Raw genomic sequence first — 20,123 nt, 5'->3', positions numbered from 1 at the left:
CCCCAAGCGTGCCCACCTGCACGATGTCACCAGGTGTCCCCACATCTCGAGAGGTAGCAGAGCTCCCTCTGCTCTCAGGATCCTAGCCCAGTGCCTGAGCTTGACCTACAAGGCCTCCCCCACCCCCCACTCACCCACCCACCCACCCACCTCATCTCCAGCCACTTTCCCCTCACCCACAACAAGGACCATACCCTTCTCTTATTCTTCAAATGCCCCAAGTCCTTTCTCACATAAAGTGCTTCGCACATGCTGTTGTTTCTGCCTGGACGACCTTTGCTCCCTGTCATTGTGTCCTCCAGTCCAAGGATCCTTCGGGTCTCGGCCTGTAGGTCACGTCTACCTGAATGCCTCCCTGGTCGGTCTCTGCCGGCCTTCCCACTTACATGTTCCCCTCTGGATGTCCTGTTTCCAGATACCCTTTTTCTCTTGAGTGCTGCCCTCAATTTCCAATCATGAGGTCACCTGTAGACTCACACCTCCCACGGGCACCAATGTGGCAGCTCCGTGAGGGCAAGAACCATGTTCATGGTGTTCGACAGCTCCTACCCCTGACTGTTCAGTGAGTGAAGGATCAATCCCCAGGCCACCCAGCCAGGCAGGGCAGAGCCAGCCGAGAGCCCAGACTCCTTGCCACCCGTCTCCTGCTCTTCTGTGACCTTGAACATCTATTGATCTCACCTCCCAGACCCTCTCCAGGCAGGCGGCTGGTGCAGAGAAAAGCATCGGATGGCCCTGACTCAAATCCTAGTGTGACTTGAGGCATCTCTGGGCAAGGGACTTCTGGGCTCTAGCTTTAGCGGCTTCATCTCTGAAGTGGGAAGTCAGTTGTTAGCTATCAGGGTGGGCGTGAGGGTTGAGGGAGGGAGGTGTGTGAGGGGCTGAGTGTGGACAGAGCCACGAAAATGCTGGAGGGAGGGAAGGAGGACTGTGTCAAACAAGGCGCTTGAACAGAGAGAGCAACCTTAGCGACTATAAGCGTTCACTCTCGAAATGCACAGAGCTGCGTTCGAATCCAGCCTCTGGTTATTACACGCCATGTAACCTTGAGCAAGTGACCTGGGATCTCCACACCCCCATTTCCCCATCAGTAGTAGAGTGGGGACAGTAACAGCAGCCCCTCTAAGGGTTCTGGTCCGGAGCAAGAGCTGGGTAGACGTGAGCGGTCCCTGTCGTCCATCTCTGAACGTCACCGCCCAGCTCGGCGGCACGGGGCATGTCACAGGCTACCACTGAACGTGGGCTGATTGATGGTTTCAGAGGTGGGGCCGGCGGGATGGGCCCTGCAGTTATGCGTGGTGGAGAGAAGGAAAGAGGTGATTCTAATCTCTTCCCTTCTAGAGCCTGGGGAAGCAAAGAGAGGTGGAGGAGGGACGGGCCTGGGAGCAAATGACAAAAGATTAAGCAGCAAGGAGACTGCCAGAGGTGGCAGGGCAGCGGTGGGGCTGCCTGAGAGGGTTGAGAGAAATCACAGAACAACCAAACTGAAACCCGTCACCAAGGGAGATGAGAGCCCATCAAGGACGGGTCCCTAACCTGTGAGGCAGTGCCATTGGACACATCCCTCTTCCCCACTGCCTCTGGCTGTCCTCACTGGATCCGGAAAGCTAGAATGCAAGAGTGACATGATTTGCTTCTCCCCCGCCAACCACGGCCTCGCCCCTTCCTGGGACGTTCGTTAAGGACGCCCTGCGGCCGGGACCTGCGCCAGGTGCAGGAATTACGGAAAGGTGGTGCATGGTGTGTTGGGGGCAGGAGCAGCATGGAAACGTAGAAATGTTTCTCTGTTCCTGCTCCCCGCCCACCCAGTGCTTAGCATCGGGGAAGGAGGCTTCTGGGAAGGCCAAGTGAAAGGTCGCGTCGGTTGGTTCCCCTCTGACTGCCTGGAAGAGGTGGCAAACCGGTCCCAGGAGGGAAAGCAAGGTAACGCCTCTGCCCCAATGTGTCCGATTTACCCTTGGGTACTCACCCATGTCCTTTCCCATCCCCTTCCTGATGGGGCTGGGAGGAGACTGGGAAGGCGTGGGCCAGGGGCACTGGGGGTGGGCTCGTGGTTTCGGAGTGAGGACCCAAGGTGGTCCCTTGTCCCCCTGCAGAAAGCCGCAGTGACAAGGCAAAGAGACTCTTCCGGCATTATACCGTGGGCTCCTACGACAGCTTTGATGCCCCAAGGTAAATGTCCTCACCCCCTTGGGGACCCCCCTTCCCATCTCACCTCTTCCTCTGAAGTTTGACCAGGGGTGGGGGAAGGCAGCGTTAGCTTCCCACCACACAGCCCAATGCCCACCCTGCCTTGGCAGCCAGGGAGACTGCTTAGCTCTGGGGTGGCCGAAAACCAGTGGGGTTGGTGGGGCTGGGTGGGGGAGGGGAATGCCTGGGGGCCTGGGGCTCTCACGTGTGTGGCTGGCTGGAGGTCACGTGCAGTGGAAGTGTACCCATCCCACGCCTCGCACCAGGTGTGGGCAGCGCCAGGCCAGGCCAGGCGGGTGGGGGCGGGGAGAGGGGCACACTGACACCTTTCCCCTCCCTGGCTGCTGGCTGACTTGCTTCTGAAGCTTGATGGATGGGATTGGCCCAGGGAGGTGAGACGGGAGGGGACGGGCGGGCACGGGGTCAGGAATGGGAAGGAAGGGGTGCCTGCAGGCATATGGGTGTGTGCGCGTGCACGACCAGAGCTGAAGCTCCCTGTGTGTGAACGGCTTGCACAGGCGAGTGCCCTTGTCCTGTTTTCTTGAGTGTGCTCTTGCCCGCGTGTCTCTGTAGGTGCACATGACCCATGTCCATATGCATGCGTGACTGGAGGCCCCTAGATGCAGAGCCCTAGGCTCTGAGGGCCTGAGGGCCTGGCCTGCTCCGTAGAGACGGGTGCCTCTGTGGCTGTCATTGGTGGCTGCAGGACTGTGGCTAATGGTGCAGCTGTCCCCGCACATCCCTGTGTCCCTGAATCTGTGTGTCTGAGAATGAGGGCAAGTGTTTCTAGAGATGGCGGTGTGTCTGCTTACCACGTAGGGACAGGTGGGTCTCCACACACACCTGTCCCTCTCTCTGCATGTCCCTGTTGGTGCACACGAGCCCATACAACTGTGTGCATGCATTTGCATCTGTCTGACTGAGCTGGAATTCAGGACCTGCAGTGGCTGGGGGAGGGCCCCCCGCCTGAGAAGGGAGGACTCCAGGAGGTGGGCTTCCGGAAGGGCAAGGCTGTGGGGGAGGGGTGGTCATAACTGGGCATCCGGGATGACACCCTCCCCTGCTGCTCCCCACCCCCCGCCCCCCCGTCACCCAGGGAAGGGTCTCCTTGTTCGTGGCATCCTTCCATTAAATGTGTCCAAACCTACGTGTCTGTGTTCTGGCCAGTGGGGACCCGCTGGGGCGGGGAGGAAGACCAATGACACCCGGGCAGAGGGGGTGGGGCTGGGGTGCTGCCCCGAGCCCCACGTGTCCGAGGCGCTTGACCATTGTGCGTGTCCGCCTGGCACGTCTCCGGCTCTGGGCAGCGGGTGAGTATCCAGGTTCCTCCCCCCCGAGTCGCCCCGTCAGCCTCTGCTTCCCTCTCGTCTCTGTCCATGTCTCTCTGAGCGTGTCTCCTTGGCCTTGGTCTTGGGGTCACTTGATCGACCTGCGGCTGGATGGGGGTGGTCCCTCTGGCCCTCAGGTCTGTCCTGTCCAGTGTGTATCCCCCCTCCTTCTCCATGGCCCTCGCCCACTGGGATGTGCTGCCAGTCTGCGGTGTGTCTGAGGCGCTCCTGCCTGGCCCCTGCTCTGCCCGAGCCCTTCTGTGTCCTGTGGTTTGCCCCTTGCACACCCCCATCCCCCTCCCCCCCACATCCATGCCTCCCTCGCTCCTCTCCTGTGGGTGTCCAGTGTGGTGTAGCGTGTGTATGCCCCTCTGCCTGGGGTTCTTAGGAGGGAGGGTGCCTCTCTGCCTTGGGGCCCAATCTGAATGCCCTGGCCTTCCCTTTCTGGCCCTTCCAGATTGTGTTGGGGTGCTTTGTATGTCGGTCTGTGTTGGGGGGCTGTGTGTCCCCTCCTGGGGCCTCTCTCACCTTGATGTCCCTGCCCTGGAAGTGGGGCTCGGTCCGCGCATTCCCGCACGAGGTTTCGAGGCATCTTGTGTGGTGTGCGTCCCTCTCCCGCTCTCCCTCGCTCTGCACCTGCGCGGGAGGGCCCTGGAGGGGGGAGGGGGTTAAGGGGGGGCCCAGACCGGAAGTGCCTCCCCTTCTCCTCCCCCCGCGCCTCGCCCCTCCCCCTTCTCCCGCCAAGGGGGCCCCCGCGTTCCCCTCCCGGCCCCCTCCCCCTTGCCCGGCCCCCTCCGCCGCCCGGCGCAGGACGCCAAGGGGTTAAGCCTCGCGCCGACTGCCCGCCTCCGGAGCTGTCCGCGGTGCTGAAGCCCGCGCCGGCCGCGGTCCTTGCGCTCCAGCGGCGGCCCGACCCCGCGCCCCGCGCCCCCGCGCCCCCCGGCATGTGAGCCCCCGGCCCTGCCCTCCCTCCCGCGGGAGGGTGCGCGCCCCCTCCCCCTCCCCCCTCCCGGTGCGGGTCAGCATGAGGCGGGGCCTGGGGGCCCGGACACGGGGGTTCGGCCGAGCGGGGACGGGGACGCGGCGGCGGCGGCGGGGGCGGCCGGCACCGGGACCCGGGCCGGGGCCGCGGCGGCGATGGCTTTGTCTGCGGTCGGCGGCGGCGGGGGTCTCGGGGGCGGCCCCACTGGGGGCTCCCTGCCGCAGCCGCCCCCCGCGCTCTCCTCCAGCTGGCCGGCCCTGGGGCCCCGGCGGCGCAGCGTCTGGTACATCTACAGGTAACGGAGCGCGCCGCCCCTTTCCCCCGCGGCCCGGCCTGGAGGCCCCGGCCCGCTGTGACGACCCTACCCCCGCCGCTGATCCCTCACCTCTGGGGCTCCTCCTCATCCCCCAGGCCGCCCCGCTCCTCCAGCCCTCTCCCCTAACCTTCTCTGAACGCTGAACGCCTATCGGGCCCCTCTTCTCAATCCTTCCTTCATCCCTTCCCTTGGGCCGCGCTTCCTCAGTACCCCTCCCAGCCCGGGAATCTGTCCTCCACCCCCTCACAGGCCCTTCCAGGCCCCCCTCAGCTCTTCCTCCAAAACCTTCTCCTCTGCGAGGCCCACCAACGGACCCCGCATTAGGGTTTGGAGCCCATTTGCCCTCCCTGCCGCCCTGAGCGCCCCCACCCTGGGGAGCCCTCCCCTTGGGGAGCCACCGTGGCTGTCCCTCAGGCGCCTACACCCCAGGCCTCGGTCCCACTGATCCCCGCATCCCCACACCCCTTCGAGGAGTCGGCGGGTCCCCCCATTCATACCCCTCTCTCCCATTCACAGTCTGCCCCCCCACCATCACACACGCATCCCGCCCAGCCTCCTCTCCCCTCCGCTTTTTCCGCTGCGTGTCACTGAGCGGCTGTGCGTGTGTCAGTGTGGCTGTGTCAGTGTGCGTGCGTGTGTGTGACTGCCTGCAGCTGTGTGTGTGAGAGAGGGAGAGACGGAGCGAGAGAGAAGGATGGGGAGAGGGTGGGCTCCCAGCCCACCCCCCAGCTGTGTCCATCTGTGTGTCTCTGTGACAGCGTCTGTCTCTGTGTGTGACTTGGAGCCATCGAGAGGCTGTCTGGGGACGGTGTGTGTGTGTGTGTGTGTCTGTCCCAGGCACTGCGGCTGTTTCCCCACACCCACCCTCCCAGGCCAGGCCTGTCCCCTCCCCCACAGCCCCCCCCCATCAGTCCCTCCGTGTGTCCCTGCCCCGTGTGCTCCTCTCCCTGCCCCCAGGGGTCTGTGCCTGTGAGGGGCACGTGTGCCGAGCCATGGCTGAGCTTCTGCATGGGGAGCTGCATCTGCTGTGTGTACCACTTCTCAGCATGGGAGGGGGCCAGCTTCCCTGTATGGGGGCCTCTGTGCCAGCCATGGAGCTGCCCGCGGAGATGGGTACACAGGGAGGGGCCGAGTCCCGGAGGGGGTGCCATGTGCAGCCGCAGGCTCCGGGCCGTGGGAGCCTGGGCGTGTGAGAGGGACCTTCAGGGTGGGGGTGGGGGGAGTGGACGCTGCTGCAGTCTCCGCGTGTGGGATCCAGGGAACAAGGGCCAGCCTGGGGCGAGTATTGTGTGTGCTCCTGCAGGGCAGGTAGTCAGCAGCGCAGCGGTGCCGCTCCCGTGGTGAATGGGGTGCTGCTGCGTGGGTAGCAAGGCTGAAGCAGGGGGTGGGGTTAGAGGGTCTGGGGGAGGGTGTCAGGATGGGAACGGAACGGGAAAGAGTGGGGCATACCGAAGTAGAGGCACCGGAGCAGGGAGGGTGCAGGGAGTGTGCGGAGCAATGGGGTAAGGAGGGCATGCAGGGAAAGCAAGGGAGATTTCGGGGGGGTTGGGGGGGCGCACAGGCAATGTAGACAGAAAGTGCAGGAAATGCACAGGAAATGCAGCTGCAAGTAACAGGAGGTGGAAAGGTGTGTGATGGAGTGAGCTGAGGGTACAGAGGAGGCTTCCACAGATAGTGGGGGGGGGGGGGAACCAGTGAGTCTGAGAGGAGCCCAGGGTGGCCTAGGGGAACACAGTGGGATTCATGCAGAGGTGTGGGCAGGGGGGGAGTGGGTGGGATGAAGGCCAGGAAGGGCACCAGGGGCCTGAGAGGAAGGAGAGGTCACAGGAAGAGACTTTGGGAAGGGGGGTGGGGGTGTGCCTGCAAGAGCAACATGGGAGGCGGAGGGGTGGCTCCATGGGTGTGATGAGGGCCTTGGGAAGTGAGGGCCGATGGTGGTCAGGGCAAGGGAAGCTTCCAGGCGGCATGGAGGAGACACGGAGGAGCTGGGAGCAAGGTGCAGAGAGGGGAAGGGGACCCACCGGCATGAGGGGAAGGGAGCATGCAGTCGCAGAAAGCTATGGGGGCCAGAGTGCGGTTGGAAGTTCAAGGGTGATGTCGTGGGATGAGGGAGACACCAGTCGAGCAGGGGGCTGGGTGAGAAAGTCACAGGAGTGAGAAGAGGGAGAAACACGTATGTGTCAGGGACGCTCGAGGGAGAAGGGAAGTGGGGTGCTGTGATGATTTGGGGTGTTTGGACATTGTTGGGGTACATGGGTTGGCAGTGAAGGATTCCACTCTTGGCTTTGACACTATTCTAGCCGGTGTGGCTTTGAGCAGGTTATCTCTCTGTGCCTCAGTTTCTTCATCCATAAAATGGGAAGAGTGGGCTGCCAGCCCCAAACCCCACCCCTTGGGGCTGTTTCTTGAGGACTAAAGGAATAAATGTAAAATGCTTGGGACCCCTGGCCAGCCTTCGGCTGTGGTTCAGTGCCTGTTTCCCATTGTTGTCATGCCGTCGGCATAGCCGGGGACGGGCTTCGGAGGGGCACTCGCGGCGGTGGACTTGGGGCAGGTGTGCCTGAGGTGTTTGTGGTGAGGTGCAGGGACAGGTGAGGTGGTGGACATGTGCCTGAGGTGTTTGTTTGGGTGCCGTGGAGGCCGCAGGGTGTCGCCACTGCAGTTGCCCAGGTGTTTCCCTGGGGGCTGTCGGAGAGCCTTGTTCACCCTGCGACCTCAGGCACATTGCCCCCCTGTCCGCGCCTCTGTTTCCCGACTTGTGAAGTGGAAGCAGTCCGTACTCACGCCTCCCTCAGACAGAGGCTGGGAGTTATTTAGCTGGGAGGGTTTCAAGTACTGCCTCGCACATAGTGAGTGCTGCTTCTCGGCTTGTGATGGCTATGGGCGTTTCTTGAATTGTGTTGGAGTATTGGGGTGTTTGGGGAAGGCTCATGTATGGAGTGTCAGGATAACGTGGGGCACAAAGGAGAGATTCCAGGGCCGGGGGAAGGCGTGGGGACACTAGGGGTTTGTGGCATGCACGAAAGAGGGCAAACTGGCTGCAGATGAGGAATTAAGGAGAGCTGAAGGGTACTGCCGGCCCCTTGGGACACCCTGGAGGCCTGGAAGGGATATGGGGTAGCAAGGACAGGAGGAACCTGTCAGGGTGTGCAGTGGAGACAAAGGTGGGGCCCAGTGCATGGTCGAGAGCTGGCAGCCCTGACCTCCCAACCAGTTTCTGCTGGCCCTGTCCACTCACTGTTCCAGCCTTCTGGGCCTCCCTCCCCCCACCCCAACCCATTCCCTCCCCTCCCTCACTCCTTTCAACCCCTCCCTCCTCCTCTTCCCCAACCCACTCCACCCAGCTGCAAAGGTAGCTGATCCCTGGGCTGAGTATAAAGGAAGACGAAACAGGTATGGTGTGCTCACGTTTGTGGGACCATGGTGAACCTTGAGTAAGGGCAGTCGCAGGGGAGAGTCTCCGTGTACACACGTGTACACACGTGTGCTGCCGAGCCCCAGACTTACAACAAGGGGGTCTGTGGGGCCAGGGACGGTGCGCCTGCGCAGGAGCAGAACGCTGCCGCTAGGGTCTGCCGGATGTATGGGTTTAACCGTGGAAGTCGTGGGGTGTCATGGGCGTGTGCAGGGTGCCTGTGTGGCTGGGCAGGGGTGGTTGCCGGAACACAGAGTGTACTGGGACGTGTTCAGGGGGCGGGCGTGCTGCGGGAATATACTGAGATCAGAGTGAGGGGGAGTCATCATTGCAGCATACTGGGACGTGTGGGGCTGTGACTGAAATATACTGGAGTATTCGTGGAGGGCTGTTTTGCCAAATCTGTGGGGGTAGGTAATTGGAGTGCGTGAGGAGCAGGCGCGCTATTATTGGCGTGTGTTGGGGCCGGTGGAGGTAAGAGGAATATGCCGAGGGGGTCTGCGTGTGCGCTGGATGGGCCTCAGACATAGTAACTGCAGGGTGCTGGGGCGCAGCCAGCCATGGGCTGTGCTTACCCTGGAGTTCTCGCATGTTCTGAAGGGGGTGGGGTTGGAGTCCGGCTATGCCTGTCGTATACTGGGGTGCCTGCAGTGGAAAAGGTGTGTGATGTTGAGGTACACGGCAGTGACGTCGAGGTTTGGGGGCCGCATCTGAGCGAGCCCAGGTGGGTATGGAGATGCACGGAACACAGCTGAGTGTTTCCTGGGTGTGGGAGCAGGCCTCTGTGGCCTTACTGAGAACCATCCCCACAGTCACTGGCAGTTTGAGTTTGACTAGAATCTGCCCACTGAACGAGGAGATACATTTGAGATGTACCAGGGAATACAGAAGTCAGCGTTGTCCTCCAGAACTTTCCTCAGCGATGGAAGGTTGTGTGTCTGCACTGTCCAGCGTGGTACCCAGGAGCCTCTCATGGCCACTGGGCACTTTGAAGTGTAGCTAGTGAGACTGAGGGGCTGAATTTTTTCAATTTCATGATTTTTTAAGATTTTATTTATTTATTTTTAGAGAGAGGGGAAGGGAGGGAGAAAAAGAAGGATAGAAACATCGAGGTGTGGTTGCCTCTCATGCACCCCCTACTGGGGATCTGGCACGCAACCCAGGCATGTGCCCTGACTGGGAATCGAACCAGCGACTCTTTGGTTTGCAGGCCCATGCCCAGTCCACTGAGCCACACCAGCCAGGGCTCGATTTAATTTTTAATTAATTTGTGTATAAATAGCCACATGCAGCTAGTGGCCACCATATTGGGCAGTGCCGAATAAGCAATGTTACAATATGCTTGGGGACCTGGGGAGGTACTGCTGTAGTGTATATATAGTCAGAGTCAGGAGGGGTATCAGCGAAGCACACACGTGCTCTTGACTTCAAAACTCGACCGGAGACCGCGAAGGACTTCTCTCGAGCGCATGTGATGTGCCGGGCGCTGTGCTGAATACTATCTGCACTTTGCTGCCACAGCAACCTGTCACGGGGAGCCTACTATTATAGATGAGGAAACTGAGACCCAAAAGGTTAAAGCCACGGGCGGGCTCAAGGTCGCAGACCAGAAGTGGCGAGCAGGGGCTTGAGCCAGGCCAGGCTGTCTGGTGATCCGGCGGTGTGCCTGCCCGTCCCTTCATCCACGCCTGCTGCACAGTGGGCTGGGTCGCTGCCTGCTGAATGGATGGGTGGATGGATGCTCGGATGGATGAATGAGGAAAGAGTGAGTGGGAGAGCAGGCGCTCCGAGCTCTGCGGGGGAGGCCTGTCAGAGGTGCCGCCAGCAGACGCTCACTCCCGGAGTGGGAGAGGGAGATCCTCGGTGCCGTGAATGGTCCAGGAGCAGGGGCGCGGGCTGCCCGTGGGGCCTGGCTCCGAATCTCAGAGTCTCATGATCCCTTCTCCACCCGCCCCACCCCCACCCCTCCCTTCCCTCCCCGCCCCCCCCCCAGCGATTACATCATTAAGGAGAAGACAGTTCTACTGCAGAAGAAGGACAGTGAGGGGTTTGGGTTCGTGCTCCGGGGGGCCAAGGGTGAGTGTCGGCCGGGAGGGGATGGAAGAGTGGCTCTCCGACCCAGGGGGATGGGCAGGGAAGGGGACCCCAGCCCACCTACCACCCCAACCCCAGGGTGCTGGTCCCTCAGCTACGGTGAGGCCTCCGTGACTTGGGTCTGAGCCCCATCCCCTGCTCGGCCTCTCCACCCCCTCCCCTCCGACCCCGCCGGCTCCTCCCATCTGCAGCGCAGACCCCCATCGAGGAGTTCACCCCCACCCCGGCCTTCCCGGCGCTGCAGTATCTGGAGTCGGTGGACGAGGGTGGCGTGGCATGGCGCGCGGGACTGCGCATGGGCGACTTCCTCATCGAGGTGAGTCTCACTGCCGCCGGGCGCCAGGTGCCTCTCCCAGCCCCAGCCGCCGGCCCACCTGCCACAGGCACCCCTCTCTTCCCTGGGCCCCTGGTGACAAATGCAAAGGCCCCTTGTGACCCACACCAGGATCTGGCTGCCCCAGCACAGATCCTCCTTCAGCCCCAGGCTTCCCAGCCTCTGCTTTCTTCATGGATTTAATCCCGAGGCCTTTCTGAAGTGTCTCAAAATACGACAGAGCTGTCCCCTGACAATTGCACGTTCTCTCTCTCTCTCTGTCTCCCTCTTTGAGGGGGGCACAGAGGGAGAGAGGGGGTGAGCAGGGTGGGCCCAGCCCCTGCCACAGCCCTGAGGCCCGGAGAGCTACAGGAACCGAGACTTGGAGCCTTGAGAAGGAAGACAGACGGGTGGGGAGGGGCTGAGGGCAGGAGGGACTCTGAAGCGGGAAGCACCACCCCCTCCCAGGTGTGACTAGGGGGTGTCTGTGCCACAGGTGAATGGGCAGAACGTGGTGAAGGTCGGCCACCGGCAGGTGGTGAACATGATCCGCCAAGGCGGCAACACGCTGATGGTCAAGGTGGTGATGGTCACCAGGCACCCGGACATGGATGAGGCCGTCCATAAGAAAGGTGATCCCCCCTACCGTTTGTCCAGGCCTGGCGTGCCACCACTGCCACCAGACTGAGACCCTCAGAGCGTCCCACCACCCCACCGCTGGCCTTCCCTTCCTCGAGGTTGCTCGTCTGGGGCCCTTCTGAGGAGAAACGGAGGCAGGGAGAGCCCGTCATACTGGTGGCGGCTGTTTTCTGAGCTCTGGAAGCACTGTGGTGGTGTTGGAGGGGGGTCTCGGGGCTCTCCCCGCTGTGGTACTGATGCCTGACCCCCCACCATCCCCTCTTCAGCACCCCAGCAGGCTAAGCGGCTCCCACCCCCAGCCATCTCCCTGCGTTCCAAGTCCATGACCTCAGAGCTGGAGGAGATGGGTGAGCCTGTGGGGCTGCTGGGGCCCAGGTGCTGAGAGGGGAAGGGGCAGAGGGGGCGGCACCACCCTCGGGCTTGTTAGTGTCGTTAGTGACCAGGGGTCCTCGTCCTCCTCCTGTCCCCAGTCCGTGGGCCAGACTGTCTCTGGCCTGCCTGTGTGTGGCTGGGAAGGGGCGTCTGTCTGAAAGTCGAGACTTGCCTCTGTCCTCTTGTATTTGTTTCGTTGTTGGCGTCTCTCCGGGTCTGTGTCCCTTTCTGAGGGTCTGTTTCCTTTCTAGCCCCTCTCTACCTATCCCGCCCCTTCTTCACCACCCCCCACCAGTTGCCCCCACCCCCACTAACAGAAAGGAAAGCCAGCCCCCTGGCTTCAGACCCAGCGGACCTGGGGGGTCCGGCATCGGGCATCGGCCCAAAGGGGCGGGTCAGGCAGCCGGCAGTCCCCACCCCGGGGCCCCGCGGGAGGTGGGCGTTCCAGACAGGGGGCCCCTCGCCTCCCCCTGAAGTCCTAACTCTTGGCTCCTCTGCTGCCTCTCCCCCGGGCTAGTCTCCCCCTGGAAGAAGAAGAGTGGTGAGTGGGCACAGGACTGGCGGGAGGGCCCCCGTCCCGACCCCGCCGGCGGACTCGCCCCTCCCCGCCCCGGCCCCTCACTGCCCCACTCGCGCTGCGCACGCCCGCTGGCCACGCCCCCGGGCTACAGCAGCCTCCTTTGCCCACAGAGTACGAGCAGCAGCCGGCACCAGTGCCCAGCATGGAGAAAAAGCGGACCGTGTATCAGATGGCGCTCAGTAAGATGACCCACCCCGGCAGTCTCCCCCGGGCAGCCCAGGGCCCCTGACCCGGCGCAGTGGGCGGTGCTGTCCACTCTGTCACTCTTCCTGCCGCTGACCACCCTCATACCCGGCCCCGCCCCAGCCCTCAGGCCTGAGTTCCCACCTCCCATGATGGCTGTCCTGTTCGGCCCCCCCACCCTGCCCATCGCTGGGTCCTGCCTACTGGGCTGGACGCTGCGTCTCCAGCAGGGCTGCCTGTCCCCCCCCCCCCCCCCCCCCCCCGGGGTGGAGACAAGGGTGTCCTTTCCTGGTTCTCACAAGCTGCTATGCGGGCTCCCGGCATCTCTGTCTCTGAGGCCAAAGCAACCTTCCTTGCGCTGTGTCTCCACCCCTCTTCTGACTCCCCCTAGACAAACTGGATGAAATTCTGGCCGCAGCTCAGCAGACCATCAGCGCGAGCGAGAGTCCCGGGCCCGGTGGCCTCGCGTCCCTGGGAAAACACCGGCCCAAGGGTTTCTTTGCCACTGAGGTAGGCAGCCCGGGCTGGGGACTGGGGTCTTGGGGGACGGAAACTCGAGGGGTGCACACAGTGAGCTGGAGCCTCCGTACCGTTGCTTGCAAATACTCCCTGAGCTCCCGTATTTAACGCCAGTCCTGCGGGTACCCCTCTCGCTGGGATCCCCTTCTTTCTCCCCACTCTAGGGCCTCCTTTCCTCTCTGCCCCTCCTCTTCTTCCTCGTTCTCACCACCTCCCCAGACCCACCTCTCTCTCTCTCCCTCTCTCTCTCTCTCGTTCCCCACTCCACTCTCCATTCCTGCACCTCATGCTTGCCCCCTCTCCATCCATGTCTGTCCCACCTCAAAGGTCCCAGGGACAGTAAGCCAGTGTCAGGACAGAGATCCCTGGCATGGGCCCAGCACATACTAATGACTGCTCAACAAGTGGTAGTTACTGCAATATTAATCATGATCTTTGTCTGGGCCCTGCCTGCTTTACCCTATGACAGAGCCAACTATATCGAGTGTTGATAGTATTTTAGACAGTGTGTTTCACGCGAGTCACGTCATTCATGCCTTAGCATCACCCTGTGAGGTACGCATGGTAGCCCACTCACAGAGGGGAAACTGAGGCTCAGAGAATTTCAACCCGGAAAGTCAGGCCGCTGGATCCACAGTCCAGCCTCAGCCGTGGTCCTTCTGGTGAGGCCCTGCTGGCCCCTCTCTGGCTGTCGTCCCCATTGATCTGTGTCCCTTCATTGGGACACCTCCTCCCCCAGCTCTGCCCTCCACCCTCCAGTGGTCACACTCAGCTCCACCTCTCTCTGAGCACTTCCTTCTTCTCTGCGAAGGCCCTGCTCTCTGACCTTGGCCTCTGAACCCCTCCTCACACAGCCCATCCCCTCCATCTGGTGGCCAAGGGACCATTTACTCTAAAACTAGGTTCTTGGGCTCCTGGGGGTGGGGGCTGTGGACCTCTTTGATGGGCCAGCATAGTGCTGAGAATTACGCTCAGCACTATGTAGGTGTAGCTCAGTGGATTGAGTGCAGGCTGCAAACCAAAGGGTCACCGGTTCAATTCCCAGTCAGGGCACATGCTTGGGTTGCGGGCCAGGTCCCCAGTGGGAGCCATGTGAGAGGCAACCACACATTGATATTTCTCTCCCTCTCTTTCTCCTTCCCTTCCCCTCTCTTTGAAAATAAATAAATAAAATCTTTTAAAAAGAAAAGGAAGAAAGAAAATTAAAAAAAAAAACCTAAGCTAACAAAATGAGCCAATTACATTGAAATACAGTTATCAAAATTTTTTTTAAAAAGCAAATGTATGATACAGGAACGCCAGTTCCCGTTCGTCACATTAGCCAGCAGGAGCTGGTGGTGGATCTTAACGACTCTAATTTCCAAGACAGAAGGAGCATAAAATACTATTTTGAGCAATCACAAGCACGGCGATGAGATATGGAAATATCTGTGACTTCTGTCGGGGATGTAGTTGCAGGTCTTGCCGACACCACCATGGTGTGTGACCTACATTTTTAATTGAGGAAATGTTGCATTTTAGTTGTAGGGTAGTGGAAATAAAGATGTAATTTCTCTCCCGTCCAAGTGCACAGCCTACTCTGGAGAATCTGGTACTTTTACAAGAACCCAATGCAGGTGGGACGTTTTGTACCCGAACTACGAGAACTTCCTTCATTTTTAGAGGCAGAGGGTCCCTGGTCCCTTCTCAGGGCTTGGCAGAGTGCCCTGCGTGCAGTAGATTCTCACTCCACGCCTGCCCTTGGCTGCTCAAGGAATTGGAGGTCTTTGGAGCTCTAAGGGTCATCTTCTGTGCCTACCTGCCCACCAAGGTCAGGGTAAGAATCACCACATGGGTGATTCACATAGAACCAGGCAGACCTGCCCCCAAATCCCGACTTCCTTTAGCTTCCTTGGACCATGCTACTTAATTTCTCTGCACCTCGGTTTCCTGTTCTGTAAAATGGGACAAACACCGGTCCTGCTGGTTCTTCCAAAGAATAAATGAGATCACTTCCTAAGTACAGCAAGTTCCTGACAGATGGTGAGCACCTCGGCCGAAAAATAACAAGACTGGAGACCCCATTGTGACTCTTGCACCCCAGGGACCCTAGCTGGCTCAGTGCGGAGTCTCCTATAACAGATTAGAGCATTTCTTCAGTGACTGTCTGGAGCCCCCATGAAGTGCCAGGCAGCCAGGGTGTGAGCCCCTCTCTGCATAAAAAGATCCGGCTCTCACAGAATTCGCCCTCTGAGCTCCAAAGACACCCTTGGCTGGGCCCAAACACTGGCCAACAATAACAGCAGCTGCCTGCCTGCCCCCACTCCCCCTGAGGTCTTCCTTGAGGCCTCCCTTCCCTCGGGGTGCAGTGGTCATTTCCCCCACGGGACCTCCCTTTTTCTTCTCTCCCCACTCTTGGGGCCTATCTCTGTGCCTTCCACAAGCCCTCCTCTGCTGTTGGGGCTCTGTCTTTCCCTTCCCACCGGCCTGTCCCGATCTTCCTCACCCTGCACCACTGCAGGGGCCCCTGCCTGACATTTCTGCGTGTCCTCTCTGCAGCCTCTCTCTCGGTGTGTGGCCTTGTCCTCTGTGTCCCCATTTCCCATCTGTTTCGGTTTCCATCCCCTCTTCAGTCTCCCTCTCGCACCCCTCTGCCCTAGACCGGAGGGGGCAAGAGAGTGGGCAGGGTGGGGACCCATTGTGGCCCCGAGGCCTCTCTTATCAGATGTGCCCAGGAGTGAGCTAGAGCAGAATATCGTACAAATGCCACTGGCCTAAACTTAAGAACTGGGAGGTTTCGGCCCTCCCTAAAAGACACACCTCTGCATAAAACCTGTGGGGCTAGGGAAGACCCCCTAGGACCAACGGTGGGGACACAGACCCCTGGCCAGTCCACTGTGGGTCAGGGTGCTTCTTGGGTTCTGTCTCCTCCCGGGCTTTGCTGTCCAACCATCTGCCCTCTGGTCTGTGTGGCTTTGTCTTCTGGACTAATGTCTCTGCTACCTGGTCACTGACTCTGGCCCCACATGCCAGGGGGGCCCCTGCCCATCCTCTCTCCCCCCACCCACCATCTTTGTGCCAGTGCGGGTTTCAGCCTTTCTCTGGACTCGGTTTCTCCCTCCGATTATTTTTATCACAGCTTCCTGGTTGCACTCTCTGCCTCTGTCTCACCCCAGGGAGAGCTTCAGCCCTCTCCATTGCAGGGTCTCTCAGGGCTGACTTTCCCGCCTCACCGCGTCCTTCTTCCTTCCCATCGCTGTTTCATTTCCTCTCCTGTCCCTCAATCTGTCTCTCCTCCCTCTGGACCTGAATGTCTGTCTCATTTCTCCCTCATCTCTCTCTTTCTCCCATCTCTCTCTTTGTCTATGTCTGTCTCTCCATCTGTCTCCCATTCCTTTCTCTCTCCCCGGACCCCTTTCGGGGGCTGTCTCCGTGGTGCGAATTTCCCAGCCCATGGTCAGCTTCCAGCCAGTGTTCAGCGCCAGGGCTCGTACTCTGTCAATGAGGCACCAGACCCACAGACTGCCTACGAGGTGGCACAGCGGGAAGCTGGACCTCCGGACCACCCACTGGGGAGGAGTCTGCTCAGCAGCTGGTGACGTCAGGTGCACCTGGCGCCCTGATTGGCGGCCTGATAGGCACGGGAGCGGGTGCTACGCGTTTGTTGACGGTCAGCCTGTCCCACCTTGAGTCAATCCGCTCCTCAGGTGGTCAGTTCACTTCCTCAGAATCACTTATGGATCCTCTGTTAGTCTGACATCTCCTCTGCCACTCTGACGCCTTATGACGTCAAGCTAACCCATTAGTTGATCCCTCCCTTCCAATTCGATGTGTCCCTCTGTCCGTCTGTAAATCTCTTGCCCCTCTCTCCACTCTGCGCCTTCTTCCGTTAGGGGCGCTCTTCCCCCGTCGCTGGGACTCCTCTATCTCTCTGACCCCTCTCCTGTCTCTCGGAGCCCTCCCTTGACACTCAGACCCCCCACCCATCCGCAGGGCCCTTAGCGGATGCGTCCCTCACCTTCCTTCCCTCCTCCCAGCCACCCCCTCGCCTTTCCTCCCCCAGGGTTGAATGGACTGTACTCCGTGTCCTCCCAGCCTGCTTCTGCCCCTCAGTGGTCCCTGCATCCTTTCTGACAGGTCACGGCCCTTTTCTCTGCCCTTCGTGACCCTTCTTCTTCCCTCTTACTTACCTTTAGCATTTTCTAGTCACTCCAGGATGCTTCCTACAAGAGCTATGTAACCTCCTCTTACTGGCTGACCTAGGTCACTACGCTTCTCCTCTGATCCCCAGCCTCTTTCACTGTCGCCAGAGTGAGTGTAACCAACCCTAACTCACAAGTCTGAGGATTCAGTGAGGACTTCTGTGTAAGCTAGCTGGTGAAGGGGCTTGCAGGGAAGTGGCTCCCTTCACTTTCCTTCCCTCCCTCCCTCCCTCCCCCCTCCCCACCCCCTCTCTGTCTCTCCCTGCCTCTGCATCACCACCCAATCTCCCCTCTTTTGCGGGGTTCGGCTCCCTGATACCTCACAGGTCATCATGAGCTGCAGGACAGGATGGAAAACCAAGCAGGTTTGGTTGTTCAGCTGGGGCTTATGGAGAAATGGCTTAAAGAGGATGTGTGAGAAAGGCATGCAGCAAACTCCAGAAGAGCTGGGAGGCTGAGAATTCTGCTCAGGGAAGATCAGAATGGGGGAGACCAGCCAAAATGGGCATGTCTTCAGGAGACGCCTTCTCGGGGCCGACCAGCTGCTGGTCCATAGGGATGTTCAGATGAATAGGACTGGGGTTCGCCTTCAGAGTGCTCCCCCATCTCATCATGAGCTTGTATCACTCCCAATCAGTCCTTCATTCTACAAACATTTATTGATCGCCTGCTGTGTGCTGGCCTGCTGGGGTGCTCACCTGCTGCTGGGCTCTGAGGGCGTAGGAGTGAACCCATCCATCAAAGTCACTTCCCTTAGAATATTTACATTCCGGGGGGATTGTGTAGAATGGGGTACCTCTGAATATAAGAGAAACCTCCAAATAGCAATGTCTGACATTGGCTCTTTCTGAGTTTCTCTTTTTATGAAGATTTATTTCTTTTTAGAGAGAGGAGAAGGGAAGGGAGAGAGGGAGAGAAACATCAATGTGTGGTTGCCTCTCGAGCTCCCCCTACTGGGGACCTGGTCTGCAACCCAGGCCTGTGCCCTGACTGGGAATCCAACCTGGGACCCTTTGGTTCCCAGGCCAGCTCTCAATCCACTGAGCCACACCAGCCAGGGCTCCTTCTGAGTCTCTTGTTCATTTGACAGGAGCTTATAGAGCATCAGGCCTTGTGTAGGGACTGAGGACCCAGCAGACAACACCCACAAAGCCACCATCCTGAAGCAGTTACCTATGACTTCCATGGGTCTTGAGCAGTTTTGCCTTCGTGAGCCCCGACCTCCTTTAAAAAAAAAAAAGTAAAAAAAAGAAATCTCTATTTTATGACTATGTTGGTACAAAGATGAATATTATCCAGATTGATTATATTTTCCCCTTTCTGATTTTAAAAGAAATTAAAACATTTCCCCTAAAAGGACCATGGGCTCTCGAGACAGTACCCCATCTTACCTGGGATGATATGCAGTGCCTTCAGGGAGCTGACATTCTAGGCTGGGAGACAGACAATAAGCCAGTAAAGGAGATCATCTCAGATGGAGGAAAGAGCCAGGAAGAAGACAGGATGAGGGACATGCAGTAGACCGTGGCTGGGAGGGGACAGTGGAGCGGAGAACTTAAAAGATGGAGAGGACCCGTGACGATGACGAGGGAACCGTTGCTGAGAGGAGATCCGGGACTTGCGAGTCTTCTAAAGCACAGACGAACCTCAGGGCCTGGGGGGAGTGGGGCAAGGGGGCCACGGTGCAACCAGAGTGAGCAGGAAAGTGTGGGGGGGTGGCTAGATCATAAAGGGTAACTGAGTATGGGTCTCCCGCCAACCATGGGGAACCTGTAGTGGAGTAAGGGAGGCCCAATGGGCTGCAGAGGACAGCAGACCTGGTCCCTGCCGGAGCCCACCTTCAGCCTGGTCCCTTGGAGAGCTCTGCAGTATGAATTGCACTCGGGGGTCGATCATGCCGTGGACCTCCATGCTAGTCAGTCATTGGCTGCAGGTGGCCCCCAGGAGTGGGGGCATGTGACAGCTTGGGCACATCCACTCCTCTGGGGGTGGGTGACTCTTCAGAGCAAAGGGCAGATGACACCGCAGCTGGGGGTGGGCACAGCACCCTGGTCAAGGGGACCTGGGGGCTGGTGCTAGCAGTGTCTGCAGCAGCAGAGGGGCGCAAAGACCAGCGCCGGGAATTCAGATCCCTTTCTGACTGATGCAGGATGTGACTGTTGGATTTGAAGCAGGCCAGTAGCATGACCTGAATCACTTTTTGAAAAGTTCCGTCTGACCCTGTGTGGGGGGTGTGGGGGTGTGGGGAGGAAAAGGGTGGCCGCAGGGAGACAAGGGAAGAGTCTACCATGGCCATCCAGGCAGGTGATGGTGGTGACTCGGGCCTGGGCAGTCACACGGGGAGTGGAGACAGGTACCCAGAGGAATGACAGCATGGGACGCAGAGCCAGCCAGGACAACTGAAAAATCTTCCTTTTCCTTCCTTTTTCCCCACTGTCCAGACTCAGAAACCTTTCCTTCTGCCAGAATCCCCTTCCACCCACTCCGGAACCCTCTCCCTGCCTGCAAAAGCTGGGAGAAGGGATGGGTGATGGCCATGTACGGAAGGCTCGAGTCTTCCCACCCTGACTGTTCTCCCTCTGCTGTCTTTTCTCTCCCCTCTCTGACTGCCACCCCAAAGTCGAACTTCGATCCCCACCACCGCTCGCAGCCAAGTTATGACCGTCCTTCTTACCTGCCTCCAGGACCTGGGCTTATGCTCCGGCAAAAGTCCATCGGTATGTCGCCCGAAGGGTGGGTGTCAGGGCTGACGGCGGGGAAAGGGGAGGCTGGGAAGGTGACTGTTCACAGCAGGAACAAAGGGGCCTGAAAATGTCCTTTCTGCTTCCCTGTGTGACCACAGCTCCATGAAGCTGGGCAGAGAGCTCAGGCTTTGCTGCTGGGCAAACCTGGCTTTGAATCCTGTCTCTTATCCATCCCAGCTGTGTGGCCTGGGGCAAATGGCTTTACTTCTCTGGGTCTAGGGCTCTGCATCTGGAGAATGGAGAGATTATTGCCCCTGCCCAAATGCA

At 59.6% G+C, this 20,123-nt stretch overlaps 1 protein-coding gene across 3 annotated transcripts in view; it reads left to right on the top strand.

The window, feature by feature from the left end:
- Window positions 1–20,123, top strand: part of SHANK1 (SH3 and multiple ankyrin repeat domains 1) — a 46,493-nt gene that overhangs the window by 16,759 nt on the left and 9,611 nt on the right. Inside the window, exons 13-23 of one of the 3 annotated variants that reach the window (XM_036012616.1) lie at window positions 1,810–1,923; window positions 2,097–2,172; window positions 2,556–2,582; window positions 10,225–10,307; window positions 10,517–10,641; window positions 11,135–11,270; window positions 11,544–11,624; window positions 12,167–12,190; window positions 12,340–12,408; window positions 12,804–12,922; window positions 19,733–19,829. In XM_036012616.1, coding sequence (XP_035868509.1) covers window positions 1,810–1,923; window positions 2,097–2,172; window positions 2,556–2,582; window positions 10,225–10,307; window positions 10,517–10,641; window positions 11,135–11,270; window positions 11,544–11,624; window positions 12,167–12,190; window positions 12,340–12,408; window positions 12,804–12,922; window positions 19,733–19,829 — 951 coding nt within the window. The remainder of the gene's footprint in view (window positions 1–1,809; window positions 1,924–2,096; window positions 2,173–2,555; window positions 2,583–10,224; window positions 10,308–10,516; window positions 10,642–11,134; window positions 11,271–11,543; window positions 11,625–12,166; window positions 12,191–12,339; window positions 12,409–12,803; window positions 12,923–19,732; window positions 19,830–20,123) is intronic. The other 2 variants (XM_036012617.1, XM_028530223.2) reach the window with 2 other exon arrangements.

The sequence above is a fragment of the Phyllostomus discolor genome, chromosome 12 (assembly GCF_004126475.2).
Source record: "Phyllostomus discolor isolate MPI-MPIP mPhyDis1 chromosome 12, mPhyDis1.pri.v3, whole genome shotgun sequence".
Lineage (NCBI taxonomy): Eukaryota > Metazoa > Chordata > Mammalia > Chiroptera > Phyllostomidae > Phyllostomus > Phyllostomus discolor.
Note: the sequence above shows the minus strand (reverse complement) of the source record. Positions and strands in the feature narration are given on the sequence as shown.